The sequence below is a fragment of the Camelina sativa genome, chromosome 13 (assembly GCF_030686135.1).
Source record: "Camelina sativa cultivar CO46 ecotype springtype chromosome 13, ASM3068613v1".
Taxonomy (NCBI): Eukaryota; Viridiplantae; Streptophyta; class Magnoliopsida; order Brassicales; family Brassicaceae; genus Camelina; species Camelina sativa.
In genome coordinates, this window is record NC_141892.1 from 13,539,918 (window position 1) to 13,555,474 (window position 15,557).

Genomic DNA, 15,557 nt, shown 5'->3' on the forward strand with positions numbered 1-15,557 from the left:
TAGTAAATAAATTAAAAAACTACTTATGAATATTCAATTTTGCATAAATATATAGTAATACAATATAGTCAATCAATTTTAATTATTGAATTTTAGAGTTTAAATACTTATTTTAGGGTAAGTACTATTTAGAAATACAATTATAAATTGAAATTTCTTTGCTTCTTTTTTTGTTTTTTAAAAATATTTTTTTTTTATAATTTTTCTTAAACAACAAGTGTAATCCATGAAATAGTTTATTTTCATAAATATATATTACTTTTCTTTATGATTACAAAATATATTAGTTACATAAAATCTTTTTAAAGATATTTCTTGCATATCTTGTGTTTTAGAGAGTATTTACAATTAAGTTGATTATATATATATATCTATATATATTAAAATAAATTTGAACTGATTTTTATTAATTTCACAATCTTATATATTAATTAAATTTATATTATTAAGGCTATAATAAATACTTTACTATTTTTAAAAACCTTTTAAGGTAATCTCATTTTTATTTTAAATTGCTTTTTAAAATTAAACTGTATTTATTTATTTTTTCCTAAAACTGTGAGGAAAAATATGCACAGATATTAAATGTATTTTTTTTCATTTTTTTCTAAAACGTTTATAAATAATCAGAAATTTAGATTTGATTTATTATGTATTTAAATGTTTTCCTTATTTAATTTCGATGTATATGTTTTCTTTAATTAAATATTCTAACCGATTAAGATTTAGTTAAGATTATCGTTGATTTACTAAATAAAAAATATATTGTTATAGAAAATCGGGTCATTAATTGGGTATTAAATAACCCGCGGGTATCCGATTTAATTTGAAAGATTAGAGAATTATATACTAATATATGTACAATTACTGATTACTAACCATTTTATTTTAAAACTATCAAAATAAATTCATGGTCCAAAATTTGGTCTATGAGTACTCATGCTTTAATAGTATAGATGCATTAATTTTCTATAATTCTAAATCGATGATGATATACTGTTTTTAAAATAATTTACAATTCATCAGTAGTAAGTTAGTAACGAATAAAGATTGCATATAAGACTTAAAAAATCTATAACTTTGAAGAAAATATTGTTACTAGAAACTGGATTCATAAGGAGAGAGAAAGAGTAAATAACTCACTTTATATAAATAATCTCTGTGTGCCTAATTAACTAATTTTTAGACATATGATAAATTATTATTTTTACTATAATTTACAATTTCTATCAGTAATAACTAATTATAAATATTTTATAGAACCTTTAAAAATTCTATTTTGGAACCTTTTTTTAGAAATGAGATTAATAACTAACAGAGGGAATACATCATACATGATCAACCATTTATTCAATATTGATAACAGTTTATGGACTTCTAAACTTGTTTCGTTGCTCCTCTTTCGTAAATTGTTAAAGATGTAATTATATTTCTTTAAAATTAGGTTATTATAATATTTTTAGCGGATACATATATTGATTAGATTATTTCAGTCTTAACCAAACAATGACATTTGCGACTAATACATTTACCAAAGTATATATCACTTGTTCGAACACAACATAAATCACATTCGCCGTCCCCACTCGTGCATGGCGCTTGCTTTCTTCTAATACTGTAACCTAATTTAACAATAATAATCATCAAACCAATTTTAACAAAAATAAAAAATCATTAGACAATATTTCCACATATAAAATAAAAAGTAATATTAGGGCATCATTAATGGGAGAACTTTTTTTTGTGTTCTTAGATTAAATATATAGTGAAAATAATGTTAGATATCATAGGTAAAAAAAATGGGAGAACTAATTATGGTGTTCTTAGAATAAAGATATAGTGAAATAATGTAAGATGTAAACTTCCCTTCTATTAAATCATTCTTCTGTTTAACATAAGAAACTGAAAAAAAAATCAAACATTGTCTATTTACTTCTCTGCAAGACGACTACAATCTTCATAGGATCAAGCTAGACATTTTGAGTGGAAAGTCCTGATACTATATCTCAAAGAAACGAAGCTCAACCATGAATTCTTTCTGTTGTGGGAGAACCAAGCAACAGCCTTGGCAGAAGCAAGCACTTGAATAGCATATTCCATAGCAAATACTGTCTTATCTACAGTCACGGGGTTAGCTCCATTCTTCAGATCAATCTGAATTCCAGACTCCACTCTAAAACTAAACGGTCCAACAATCTGCAACCATCAACTAGAGGCAGCCTGAAAACACCAGTGAATCCAAAACCTGAAAGTATTCAAAACAGAAACTGCAGTTTCCAAAACCAAAACCTGCAAGAAGAAAAAAACAGAACCTGCAGTTTTAAAAACCAAAACCAGAAAGTATTAACTGCAGTTTTCAAAACCAAAACCTGTTGGAACAAAAACAGAACCTGTAGTTTTAAAAATCAAATCCCTGCAGTTTTAAAACCAAAACCTTCGGGCTTTCTTGTAATGTCCATTGAAAGTTTCGTTCTACAAGAAAGAAGGAACGCATCATTTAAGATTACAGTCATGAAAGCAAAGAAGGGAAGAAACATCAAACGAAAGATTACAGTAATAATGCACCATGAATCTGTTAACAATAGAGGACCATGACATCATTATCGACTAATGATTTTCATTACATCTCTAAAGTGAAAGGCTAGCGAATGAAAGAGCTCTGTAGTACCAAGTTGCTAACATACTACCTGTTTTCTATATGGAAAACTAGGAACTTCATGTGATTCAGGAAATGAAAATCCATTTGCTCAAAGATAATATAAGCCAACCAAACTTCTCCTCCCTCATCTTAAAACTCTCACATCAATCCTTAAAACAAATAAGAAGATTCAAAAGCTGACCTTGAGTCCAGGAACATAATCACCACGCTTGTAGTAAGATGGGATGAGTAACTTATGTACTTGTAGAACGCAGGTCTTGCTGTCAAAACAGAATATAAAAAACACATGGGATGAGTAACAGAACCCGTTGAAAAACTATTGGCTTATGCAACCATAAGGAAGATGGGAGGGGTCGATGTATTTACCGGGTAGTCTCTCTCTCCACTTCGAGTTGTACATGAAGAATATCATCCCATAAATGCCTGCTAGCAAGAGCTTGTGGATGACCCATAAGCCCCATTTGAGCTTTTGTATACGTTCATTGTTGTCGATAAACAATGGTACCCCAAATCCAAAGAGATAAATTGCCTGAAATGACGAATGAAAACCCTTAATGACTAAACTGATGGTGTAATATTGTAACTAGACAGTATAAGTTTGCGCTGTAGTATGAAATTTTTGCAGAGCTAAGTTCAGGCCTACATCAAGGTTTTTCGATCTATCTTTCAGAAAGTATATCAGTAGATATCTAACAGTTATGAACACAATGATACCTTGAGAAGCAAATCAAGACCTATAACAAGCCCTGAGATGAGGAAAGTTCGTGTTAATGCTTCAGCACCGCTTGCATAGTTTCCTTGGAAGAGAAAGGCTACCAAGCTTACTTCCAGAAACAACATTCCAGAAGTTGTGAACAAAGTTAATAGATTCCAAATCACTTCTTTCCCAGGAGTGCATTCCCATGCCTAAACACATGAAAAAAGTAAAACAAAAACAAAATCTGGAGTAAGCAAATGATCAAGAAGGTAAGACAATTCGTTTTAGGCAGCTTACACAAACACAGAAGCTTTCTAATAACCAGTGTAGAGGAACAACAATGTTGAAAGGATCGCAAAGTTTATACCTTTACTAAGCTAAAACACTCTAAAAGCTTTTCTTCTTCAATCTAATTTCTCATCTTTTTACACGCAATTAAAAAAAAAAAAAAAAACCAAAAAACTTAACAAACCTGAAGGCAACACCAAGCAAGATTGAGCAAGCTAACAAGCCAGAGACAACCGTAATAGGCGATCATAATATACGGTCTCCGATTCGACAACTTCGACAAGCTCTTCTTCACCTCATACGCTAAGTAAGCCACGAATAGAATAGATGCTAATATCAGAACCGTGTTGTGCAAAAAGCCATGACACTTCCCAACCCATCCGCCGATAAACCCCTCGGTGGCCGTCGAATTAGGGCTTAGCCGTGAAACCAGGTAAGGTGACTCCGCAATCTCGCCGAGAACTCGCATTTTCCTCAAATCGAACGAATCAGAAACCCAAGTAGAGCCACCTCAAAGGAGTAGAATTTAAATCCCTAATTCCAGAAAAATTGAGATTTGATGTTCGCGATACAGCAGAATTCATATGATCTCGTATATTTCTTCTCTCTGGTGACCAAATGAAAAATCTTAGTTAGTTTTCGCCGTTTTGGAGAGAAAAAAGAAAATGATTTCGAAGAGAAAGAGAAATGAAAAATTTTCTTTCTTTGCAAAAAAATCTCAACCAATCAGCTTAACCCACGTCTTATAAGAACTGAGGTTAAATCAGTTCTTATTGAAGAACAAAAAAAATGTTCTAAGTCCACTGTTACAATATTTTCATTTTAAAAATGTCTTAGAAGAGCCTCATAGTTCTGCCGTTAATGATGGCCTTAGTAGATAACACAAATATTGAATAAAATAAAGAAAATACCACAACAACATTTTTTATAGGAAAATACCATAGGACCCAAGTTTTTTTGGAATAAAAAGACATAAACACCCTTTTTTGTTTTAGTGTTAGATAGAAAGAGTGAAAGATTTGGTGAGATTTTTTAAAATAGCATGTAGTATTTATATTTTACATGCTATATTGAACTAAATAACGTTAAATCGTACTCAAACCGACATATAATTTCGTTTTAATTGTAAAATCTAAATCCTAACCATCTCATTTGTGAACCCAAACCGACATATAATTTCGTTCTAATTGTAAAATCTAAATCCTAACCATCTCATTTGTGAACCCAAACCGACATATAATTTCGTTCTAATTGTAAAATCTAAGCCCTAACCATCTCATTTGTGAACCCAAACCGACATATAATTTCGTTCTAATTGTAAAATCTAAATCCTAACCATTTCATTTGTGAACCCAAACCGACATATAATTTCGTTCTAAAAAAATGACATGATATTTAAACGAATAACATGTAATATATGAAATGGGTATAAGTGTAATTTTATTTGAAGAGAAAGAATACTCTCTAACAACCAGTGTAGAATTGTGGTATTTTCTTAATTATGTTCTGTTTTTGTGCTATCTACTGTATATTTCCTAAAATAAAAGAAAAACTATGTGCATGATGTTAAAAAATATAAACTACTACCAAGAGTGCTATCAGAGCAATGAACAGAAGACATGACAAAGAGGATAGTAAAGACAAATACGCTTAACATTGTTTTGCTATTAGTCATTTCTTTGATTTTGTTTTGATATTTTTTTGTTTGATGTTTTATCCTAAATTCTGTGGATATTTTGCCTATATCCTAGGAAAACAACAAAAAAAAAATCTTTTTGTAGCTATAAAGTTGTAGCTGTTAGGAAAGTCAACAAAAGAAAGAGAACACAATAGTCACAAAAGGATATGTACATGTAAAAAATATTACGTAACTTCTGTGGAGCCCAACTATGCAAGCAGTGTAACTTCTCTTTTTACTTCTATAAATAGAACGATGAATTGTTCATTGTAATACATCAATACGATACAACTTACAAAACTTCAATTATAGAAGAAGTAAAATTTCTCTCGTCTCTCTTTACTCAGTATCCCAATCCTTCTACGGGTATAAAATTTCTCTATATTATTTATATTCACCACAAAATTAAACACTTATTTTATAACAATAGCTATTTTTTTCTATATCTATTCGTCAAAACATAGCCAAGAATATTCAACATCAGATTTTGTTGCTCATAGCTACAAATTTGCGACAAATATTATCGTTGTGGCTAATTACACCAATTACCACAAATAGCCACAACAAACAAATGTGTCTATAAATTTGTAGATATTCTATATTAATGTGGAGGGTTTAATTTTTTGGTTAATTTAGTCATATATATAGCCACAATTTTTTCCGTGGTAATCTTAATTTCTATTTTTAAAAAATACAAAAATATTTAAATTAAAAGTTTATAGGATTTTTGTAGGAAAATTTCTATGATTTCTCATTAACATTCATTGTAGGAATATTATTTCTTATTTCCTATGAAAACAACTTTTATAGAACTTTTTTTGTAATTTCACGAAAATTTCGTAATAAATTTGGTAGGAAATCACAATGTTTTCTAATACTAGTATTCAACTATAAGCATATAAACGATGAGGTCTTCAAATGTGGGAGTTCGACAAAATACCTTGTTTAGCTTCTATAATCAACATAATGTTTCACGAGAGTTATATTACATGTGATTATTGAGTTAACGGTATTGACTTACATTTAGGCATGACCACGGTTATAGTTATTGCGGTTACAATTTACCATCAGTTATGGCTAGAAATTTTCTTTAATTATAATATTAACTACTAGATTTGCGGTTAGCACGATTATGGTTATGGTTAAATATGATTACAATAATATTTTGGAAGTGAAATCTTATATTTTCGTAACCTTTTTAATAAACAAATCAAATGATGATATATTAAATAATATTATTTTATAAGAAAATATATATAGTAGTTTATAAGAAAATAAATGTATTAATGGTCATGAGCCTATAATAATTAAATTCAATCAAACTTGTGATTTGATTAATGGAAAATGAGTTGTGGAGTGGATCAGAGATTTAGTAGAGGGCACATGCATTGAACCATTTAAGACATTGTTCTTTTTTTTTTTATAAATATGTATTTGTAAGATTTAACCGTAAGGTTAACTATGTTTATGTTTTGAATTTTTGGTACAGTTATTTAGTATTTTTTTTAACCATGACTAATCTAATTTTTACGGTTAGTATATAGTTTAGTTATGAGCCGTTTAAAATCCGACATATACGGTTAGACTATGGTTATGTGATTATGTCTACTTACATTAAAGTGGAGGGTAAAATTGGGGGAAAAAACTATCTGGATAAAATGTTTTTTTTCGTGAAAACTTATCTCATTGTACTAGTTTAAAATAATAAAAAAAATGAAAAGAAATAAAAATAAAAAGGTTTGATTGCTTCTAAGCGAGAAAGAGGGTTTGAGTATCTTGTATCGTTTCTGCTGTGAGAAGAGAAAAAGGAGGAGAAGGAAGGAAGATGATGATGTCCGGTGGGAGCTACACGAACATCGATCACCATGGATCTGTTCCCGTAAGTTAGCTACCTCTTTCCTTTTCTGATTCCGTCCTTATGTTTCCCTGATCCTTCCCTTTTTTCGCACTTTGTCATTCTTCGATTGTATTGTCGAGATCCTCTCTCGCCTTCTGATCACATCTTGTTTCCATCGCAGGCCGTTCCAGATCCTGGCCATGTCACCGTCAAATTCGCAGGTAATCAATTTATGTAATATGAATTTTGAATCTGTAATAGAACGAAGTAGGCATTTGTATTTGTTGTTGTGAGATTTTGCTGGAATCTCTAAGTCTTTTTTAAGGTTTATAAGATTTGCGTATGTATTTTGTTCTGTGGTTTGATTGATTGGTGGGGATACATTGTAATTGCAGACTCAAATCTACAAACGATTCCTCCATCTGCTACTCTGGGAAAGATCTCTGGTGGTACTAATCCTCCTCGAGATGCTGACGGTAATAATATTATATCCTTTTACATTTGGTTAAGATTCTATTCTATGGAGTTTTTTTTTGCTCTTCATTAGTTGAGATATGTCTTAGGGCTTATGTAGTTCGATCTGCTGCAGATACATTTTCTAGGCCTGTGAATGGTACAGATGAATCTCAGTCTGGTGGTTGGCTCCATAGATTCACTGTTGGTGCTTACAAGCCTTACTTTGATGTGGACACCTCAGATGTCGTTGAGAGAATCAAAGAATCTCTCTTTCCTTTCAGAGGAACCTTTACGGAAAACACTGCCAACAACCCTGATCTGTAAGAGTCTCTTCTTTACCGTTTTTATCCCGCAGTGTAGAGAGATAAGGGGACTGGATTTAGTGCTTTTTCCAATTTAGTGCTCAAGAGAATAAGTTTTGTGTGTTATAGGTACGGGCCATTCTGGATATGCACAACGTTGATCTTTGTAGCAGCATCCATAGGAACATTTGTTACATACATAGCACACAAATTAAAGAAACAGGAATGGAACTACGATATTAATCTGGTGACTTGGTCTGCCGGAGTGTTCTACGGTTATGTAACCATTATCCCTCTCGCTTTATATGTTGTTCTCAAGTACTTCTCTGCTCCATCAGGCTTAGTCCAACTTTTCTGTCTCTACGGATATTCCCTGTTCGTCTTTATCCCTGCATTGGTGAGTTCGTTTATTAATTCCTCTATTACTCACATTCAATGAGAAAAAAAAAACCCCCAAGACTAAAAAATTGCTGTTTCTGCAGTGTCTCTCTGTTGTGCCACTAGAGATATTCAGATGGGTGATTGCGGGTTTAGCTGGATTCATGTCTGCAACATTTGTGGCATTGAACCTCAAAGCACATATTAACTCTGCAGGAGAGAGATGGTTCTTGATTGTGGTCAGCATTTTTCTTTTACAGCTGGCGCTTTCAGTCGTGCTGAAGCTATATCTGTTCACTGTCACCGTATAAAGGACTGACCCCTGGATACCGAAGGCGTCCTTGGGGTGATCTCATAGTTCCTACGGGTTGGAGACAGATTTATGCCTTCAGAAGACAAAGCTGTGTGTTTTCAGGTGTTTTAACTACAGTGCGATTTTTATATCTGAATCCGTAGATCATGAAAGAGTCTTTTTTTACCTTGCAGAGTGGCCAATTTTTGTAATACTAGTAGAGAGACTGATTCTTTCATTTGTTGTCATCAACATGAATATTACGAGTATACATCATAAGTATAGAGATCGTATAGTAAATTGTCATCAACATAAATAGTTGTTTTTGGCTATGCTCGACTTATTTTTAAAAATCTAAACTCAAGTTCCTTAAAATGCCAAAAGTTTGGTGAAATTGGTTCAAAGGTTTAGCTCGTCTTTCAAAGTTAGATAGCGTATTCTGTTTTTTACTGAAGCAAAAAAGTTAACAAGAACAATGATTCGTCAAAGAAAGGGAAAAATTACTAAAGGAAAGCAGATAACAAATCAAAGGTCCTGGTAAAATAACTAAAGTCCAAAAAAAGATTCCACAAGAAAATGTATCGAAGTGTTTCATTGATTTCAAAAGAAAACAGAAGAGTCGTTAATCATAATATATCAATCAAGCTTTCGATTTCTTCCCTTTGGTATCAGCAACTACGGGCTTAGCTTTGAAAGGCAAAAACGTTTCTCCTCCCATAAACGGCTGTAGAACCTCAGGGATATCCACACCACCTTCTCGCTGGTAGTTCTCGAGAATGCAGCAAATGGTCCTCTCTGTTGCAGTAAGCGTCGAATTCAGCATATGCACATACTGCTTCGTCTGCTCATTTCCCTTTTTCTGACCGTATCTGATCTCAAGCCTTCGAGCCTGGTAGTCTGTACAATTGGAACACGAAACAAGCTCTCTGTAAGTCTCCGACGAAGGAAACCAAGCTTCCAAGTCGTACTTTTTGGCAGCTGCATCGTTCAATGCTCCAGAGACGATCGACACAATTCGGTATGGAAGCTTTAGCTGCAAAGAAATTACACAGTTGACTAATTAGAAACTATTGAAAACACATAAAGGTTTCTTGACTTAAGGTTTAAAAATTACCGCTTGGTAAAAGTCTTCAGAGTTCTTCATCATCTCATCCAGCATTTCCCATGAGGCATTGTCGTTAGGACCAGTGATGCAGAACTGTTCAATTTTCTCAAACTGGTGAACACGGAAAATACCAAGAGTGTCTCTTCCATGCGAACCAGCTTCTTTTCTAAAGCAGGACGAGTAACCAGCGTATCTGAACCAAACGAATTATAATGTTGGCAGCATTCCCAATACATAAAAGAAACAATAGTCTTATAACGCTGCGAGTAGGTATAACTATGTTTGTTTATACCTTAGGGGAAGCTCAGTCGGATGAATCCATTCATCAAGATGGTATGCACAAAGAGGCTGCTCAGCAGTTGCAATAAGGTATTTGTCATCTCCTTCACCAGTCACCTGGACATAACAACAACAATCTTCTCTGAATAAAAACTTCTCTTAACAGCATAATTATCAAATGTTTTGTAACAGATGAAAGACCTTGTAAAGCTCTTCATCAAACTGCGCCAATTGTGCGCACTTGGCCATAACATCCTTCCTCATGAAAAAAGGAGGCTGCAATCCTGTGAATCCTCTCTTTTTCAAGAAAGTTAGCCCAAAGTTGATAAGAGCTTGGTTGAGCATCAAGCCATCTCCTTTTAGGAAAAAGCCTCTAGCTCCAGCGATTTCAGCACCTGAGGCCAAAATAGCATTACAATAAAAAAAAATCCCACCAACACAGAATGAGGAGGACTGGAGGAGGATGCCAAAAGTGTCAGTCAATGCTACCTCTTTTGGTATCTGCAATACCGAGAAGGTCAACAAGATCCACATGGTTTTTCAGCTTCAGACCAGGCGTAGGAACCAGCTTTTCACCCCACACTTTAATCACTGCATTATTAGCCTGCATATGGAGAAAACACCAATAAACTTATAGATTTCTCTCACCACCATACTGACAAAACTTTGAAGGAACGAAATGGGACTAACCTCGTCCTTGTCAATTGGAACCGAGTCATGGATCAAGTTTCCAACCGTCTCCAATTTGGCTTTCAAAGCAGCATAAGCTTCACGAACTTCCACCTCCTTTGCGGTAGAATCTTGTTTGTTTTTCTCGGTTTGCTGAATAACCTCAGTCGCATCTTCTTTTTTCTATTCCAGCAAAACAAAAACGTTACAACAATGTTGAGTTTTCATCTTTCTAAAAGGTTCGTGCAACATAATTTTCTATACACTGATAGCAGTCTGCAAAATCTTCTCATTACCAAGTTAAAGATTTGGTATGCATTCACAATAAAATCAAAGCGAACACTAGAAAATTAATATCATGAGCGACTAAAAATTCTCAAATAATTCCAGATCCTAAGTAGAACCACTACGGATCTAAAGAGAAGGTTGCTAAAACTAACAATTTTGAGCTGCGCGACTTGCTTGTTCAGCTTGTTGAACTCTTTTCGGAAGCTCTCAACTTCAAATTGACCTGAAAACACACACACACACACATAAAGTAGTGAGATAATAAGATAACCAAATCAAATCTTAAATCCGTAAGAAGCAAAACGATTAAGGCGAGCGATCGTGGAAGATTACTTACGCTGACGCCATTCTTTGTCGAGCTTAATAATCTCATCAACAACTTCAACATTGGCAAATCTCCGGCGTTGCGATTCTCGGATGATCTCCGGATTGTTACCTTTTTCTTCCCGGAAAAGATTGATATCCAACATTTTTTTTTTTGTGTGCTTTCTCTGGGAATCAAAAGCTGAAACGGAACCTTAGAGATACAATTCTTATCAGATCAGCGGCGACTAGGGTTTTTGAGAATTGTTTTTCCTGTAAATTGATTTTATCAATGGTTGGTTTCCTGTAACTTTTATTATTTATTGTAAATTGCAAAACAAATCCCCAATTTATTTTATGAATCACAAAAGGCCCCGCAAATATTTCAATTTCAATGAAAAGAATTATAGTTTTTTTTCCTTTTTAATTTAAGACTATTTGTATCATATATTATTTATTATATTATTAGATAAATTAATTATTAGATAAATTAAAAAATTGTTTAATTAAAAATAGAAATGAGTTCTTAGAAGTGTAGTTTGCATTACAGTCCTTACTATTTATCATAATTAAGTATGATCATCATTCTTTTTTTTTTTGTAGGCTTATGGTTCTCTTTTATATATAACTACAAATCTGGAGATGCATGAAATATATCTCAAAACAAAATGATCGTAGAATCTTTTTTTCTTTAAAAATAAGAAACACTAGATTTTAACACCACGAGATTATTCTTTTATCAAAATCATTAAATTTCAAGTTGTAATTGTTAGTTCATTTTATATGTTTTATTTGATGTTTAAGATTTATAGTTATATTTTGATTGTTAATCCTACAATTTAAATTCTGGTATATCGCATTTTATAATCCACAATAATTTATTTTCGTTCTAAATTAATTTATAGTATTAATAACCATTTATATTGTTAAGTTGTACTTGTTTGTTTATAATAATTGTTTATATAGAAGTGTCAAACAAATCAGTCCACATTTTTTTTGGGGCCGCAGCGGGTCAAAGTTAAGAGCGCGGCATGTTAAAGTTATTCTCATGCATGTCCCGGACCTAAATTTTTTATATTAATTACTCTTTAAAAATTTAGTGGCAAAGGAAAAAACGAAAATTTAAAATTACTTATAGTGTTGATATTTACATATTTTGTAAATATCTTAATTGTTATACATTAAATTTCTTCACATTATCACATATCTATATATATAAACTTCCAGTTTCTCATTTTGGGTGCTACCATGTCAGCCACTCTTTTTATTTAATGAGGCTAAATTTTCGAATGTTACCCAATAACCATTTTTTTTGGGGCTTAATCTCTTTACAGGCCCAATTTATTATTTACCATTTTTTTATTTACCCTTGAAATCAAACCCACCTCAACAGTCTCCCAACAAAAGTAATGTTAGCAAGCTGGGGTATGAATATTGCGACAATGTGTTGTTTCTGTGGTCTTGAGCGAGAGACGCAAGACCATCTCTTCCTTCATTGCGACCTTAGTGTATCCTCCCTTTGTGTTTCACACTTGGAATGCCTTATCGGCCTGGATGGACATCAAAGATGCCATCTCTCCGCAAACCCTCTGTAGACTTGTTGCACAGGTACTCATTTACTCTATTTGGATTGAAAGGAACAACATGTTACATAACAACACCACTACTCCAGCACATGTTCTCTTCAAGGCTCTTGACTGGCAGGTACATGATGCCATCCTTGCAAAGGCCCATCAGAAAAACTTCACAAGCTTATTGCACGTATGGCTTAGAACTATCTAGGTGACTTGTTCTGCTATTTTCCACCACATATATCCTTTTATTTTTTTATTTTTTTTGGGCAAAAGTTATCTTACGTATCAAGCTATTGTAATCACTCTAATCAGATTTTCTTCAATGAAAATTCACATATTTTTTTTTTTTAAAAAGGGAGCCAAGGACAATAACGCGACGACTAGGGCTTTTGTATTTTGTTTTCCTAATTTATAGTATTAATTAAAACTAGATGAGTACTCGCACTACGTGCGGGTTTATTTATATATATATATATATATTTATTGCAATACCTTCTTTGTAAGTTTAGAAAGCGTTTAGTATGATGAACAAAAGTGAAGATAGTTTGAGAGAAGAGAGTTTGCGAGTGAGAGAGAGTGTAATCAGAAGTGTAAAAAGTGTAATGGAGAAAGAGAATTCTCTCTTCTTACTTGAAATGGATCCTAGTTACATTCTAATTATAGACAAAGGAAGAAGCATATTCCTACAAGATGCTATACACGATTTACATGGCTGATAGTGACATTCATTCCTTAAGTCAACATGTGACTATTCTTTGTGCCCACTTGTGCCCAGATCGACAACGACTACAAAGGAATGATCTAGATGCTTTGGAGACAATTAGGGTTTTCTCTTCACGGGCTGGACTCACTTATTCTCCTATCTGTACGGACGACCCATTGACTATGTTGTACGGACATACGGTTGTACGGATGTGGTGTGAGTTCTTATAGTCCCCCTCAAGCTTGATCGAGTATGGTCATCAAGCTTGGACTCACGAACACCCACCTCATTAAAAACCTTAGTATAGAAAACCACTTGGGAAAAACTATACATAAAGGAAAAAGAGTGTAGGTGCCATGTTAAAGAACCTCATGGCCGAGTGAGATCTTTAAGGCCGAGTTTGGAGTGTATGTACTCACAAACTTGTGGACTGGCTGCCTTGGTAAGAATGTCAGCTAATTGTTCGGAGTTCTTGGTGTGACATGGGAGAGTGACACCAAGTTGAATTTGTTCTCGAACCTTGTGGCAATCAACTTCAATATGTTTTGTCCTCTCGTGAAACACTGAGTTTGTGGCTATGTGTATGGCTGCTTCATTGTCACAGTGCATCGTGATAGGCTTTGAAGACTCAACTCCAAGATCCTTTAGTAATGCTTTCAACCACATCAATTCGGTAGTCAGCTTCCTCATGGCTCTATATTCAGCTTGAGCATTTGAGAGTGATACCACCTTTTGTTTCTTGCTTTTCCATGTTACTAAGTTGCCTCCTAAGAATGTTCAATATCCAGTGGTAGATCGACGATCCTCACGATCTCCGGCATAGTCAGCATCGCAATATCCCACCAATTCTGTGTTTTTGTTCCTTCCCATCCAAATGCCTTATACCGGTGCACCTTTGATGTATTTGAGGATACGGTTCACCATGTTCCAATGATGGACATTGGGGTTTTGCATATGCTGTCTGGCCTAGTTCACAGCAAACCAAATGTCAGGTCAAGTAATGGTAAGATATATAACCTTACCCACTAATCGCCTATATCTTGTGACATCTTCAAATGGAGCCGCCTCAAGCTCCCCCTTTCCTCCTGCCTTATAATTTTCTTCAAGTGGTGTTGTCATAGCCTTTGAACCAAGTTTTCCTGCTTCACTCAAAAGATTAAGAGCATACTTTCTTTGTGATAGGAATAAACCCTCATTAGACCTATAAACTTCTATACCAAGAAAATATTTGAGTTCTCCTAGATCTTTAATATCAAAGACTGATTTGAGAAAGTCTTTAGTTTCTTTAATTCCTACCTTGTCACTTCCAGATATGATGATATCATCAACATATACTAGAATGACTACAATACCTTTGTCACTTGGTAATGTGAAGAGGGTGTGATAAGCTTCTGATTTGCGAAAGCCCCTCCCAAGTAATGTAGTACTCAATTTATGGTACCAAGCTCTGGGTGACTGTTTCAGGCCATAAATGGCTTTGTTGAGCTTGAACACTTTACCCGGACCAATTGTCTTTTCTAATCTGGGTGGAGGTCGCATGTACACTTCATCTTCAAGTTCGCCTTGCAAGAACACATTCTTGACGTCCATTTGCCAAAGTTCCCAATCCAAGTTGGTAGCCAATGAGATAACAACACGGACCGTGTGAAGTTTAGCAACCGGAGCAAACGTATCAAGGTAATCCTCCACATACGTTTGTCTGAATCCTCGTGCGACCAGTCTTGCCTTATAACGTTCAATCTCCCCATCACTCTTGTATTTAATAGTAAAGATCCATCGAGATGTGACTGCCTTCTTGCCTTTTGGTAAATCTGCCTCGTCCCATGTATGGTTCTGTTCCATGGCTGTTTTCTCAGCTTTCACAGCATCACACCACACTTTATGCTCCTTATCTTCTTCATAGGTTTGTGGAACCTAATGTTTGTCCTTTTGTCCAAGAAATGCTTGGTGTGCCAAAGGGAAGTGTGCAAGGGTGCAAACAGCTTGAATGGGATGAGCAGCAACCACATTGTTGTAATATACACGAGTATTTGTCAAGTTTGATGGGGG

The 15,557-nt window shown here is 34.0% G+C and overlaps 3 protein-coding genes across 3 annotated transcripts; 1 reads left to right on the forward strand and 2 right to left on the reverse strand.

Annotated features, from left to right (window-relative positions):
- Positions 1-1,845: 1,845 nt before the first annotated feature.
- On the reverse strand, positions 1,846-4,473 carry LOC104736761 (protein CANDIDATE G PROTEIN-COUPLED RECEPTOR 2-like). Its single transcript, XM_087482792.1, has 6 exons — positions 3,829-4,473; positions 3,374-3,565; positions 3,026-3,188; positions 2,841-2,919; positions 2,391-2,472; positions 1,846-2,289 (listed from the first exon to the last, which is right to left on the reverse strand). Exons 1-5 carry the CDS (start codon positions 4,111-4,113, stop codon positions 2,406-2,408), a joined length of 786 nt encoding a protein of 261 aa, XP_087338918.1. The 5' UTR covers positions 4,114-4,473; the 3' UTR covers positions 1,846-2,289; positions 2,391-2,405.
- Positions 4,474-7,010: 2,537 nt separating this feature from the next.
- LOC104736762 (uncharacterized) lies at positions 7,011-8,919 on the forward strand. Its single transcript, XM_010456815.3, has 6 exons — positions 7,011-7,201; positions 7,341-7,380; positions 7,555-7,635; positions 7,749-7,935; positions 8,047-8,314; positions 8,400-8,919. Exons 1-6 carry the CDS (start codon positions 7,148-7,150, stop codon positions 8,604-8,606), a joined length of 837 nt encoding a protein of 278 aa, XP_010455117.1. The 5' UTR covers positions 7,011-7,147; the 3' UTR covers positions 8,607-8,919.
- A 147-nt stretch (positions 8,920-9,066) lies between these two features.
- LOC104736763 (serine--tRNA ligase, cytoplasmic) lies at positions 9,067-11,539 on the reverse strand. Its single transcript, XM_010456816.3, has 8 exons — positions 11,266-11,539; positions 11,081-11,151; positions 10,662-10,823; positions 10,461-10,575; positions 10,173-10,366; positions 9,985-10,088; positions 9,702-9,885; positions 9,067-9,620 (listed from the first exon to the last, which is right to left on the reverse strand). Exons 1-8 carry the CDS (start codon positions 11,396-11,398, stop codon positions 9,228-9,230), a joined length of 1,356 nt encoding a protein of 451 aa, XP_010455118.1. The 5' UTR covers positions 11,399-11,539; the 3' UTR covers positions 9,067-9,227.
- Positions 11,540-15,557: the final 4,018 nt, after the last annotated feature.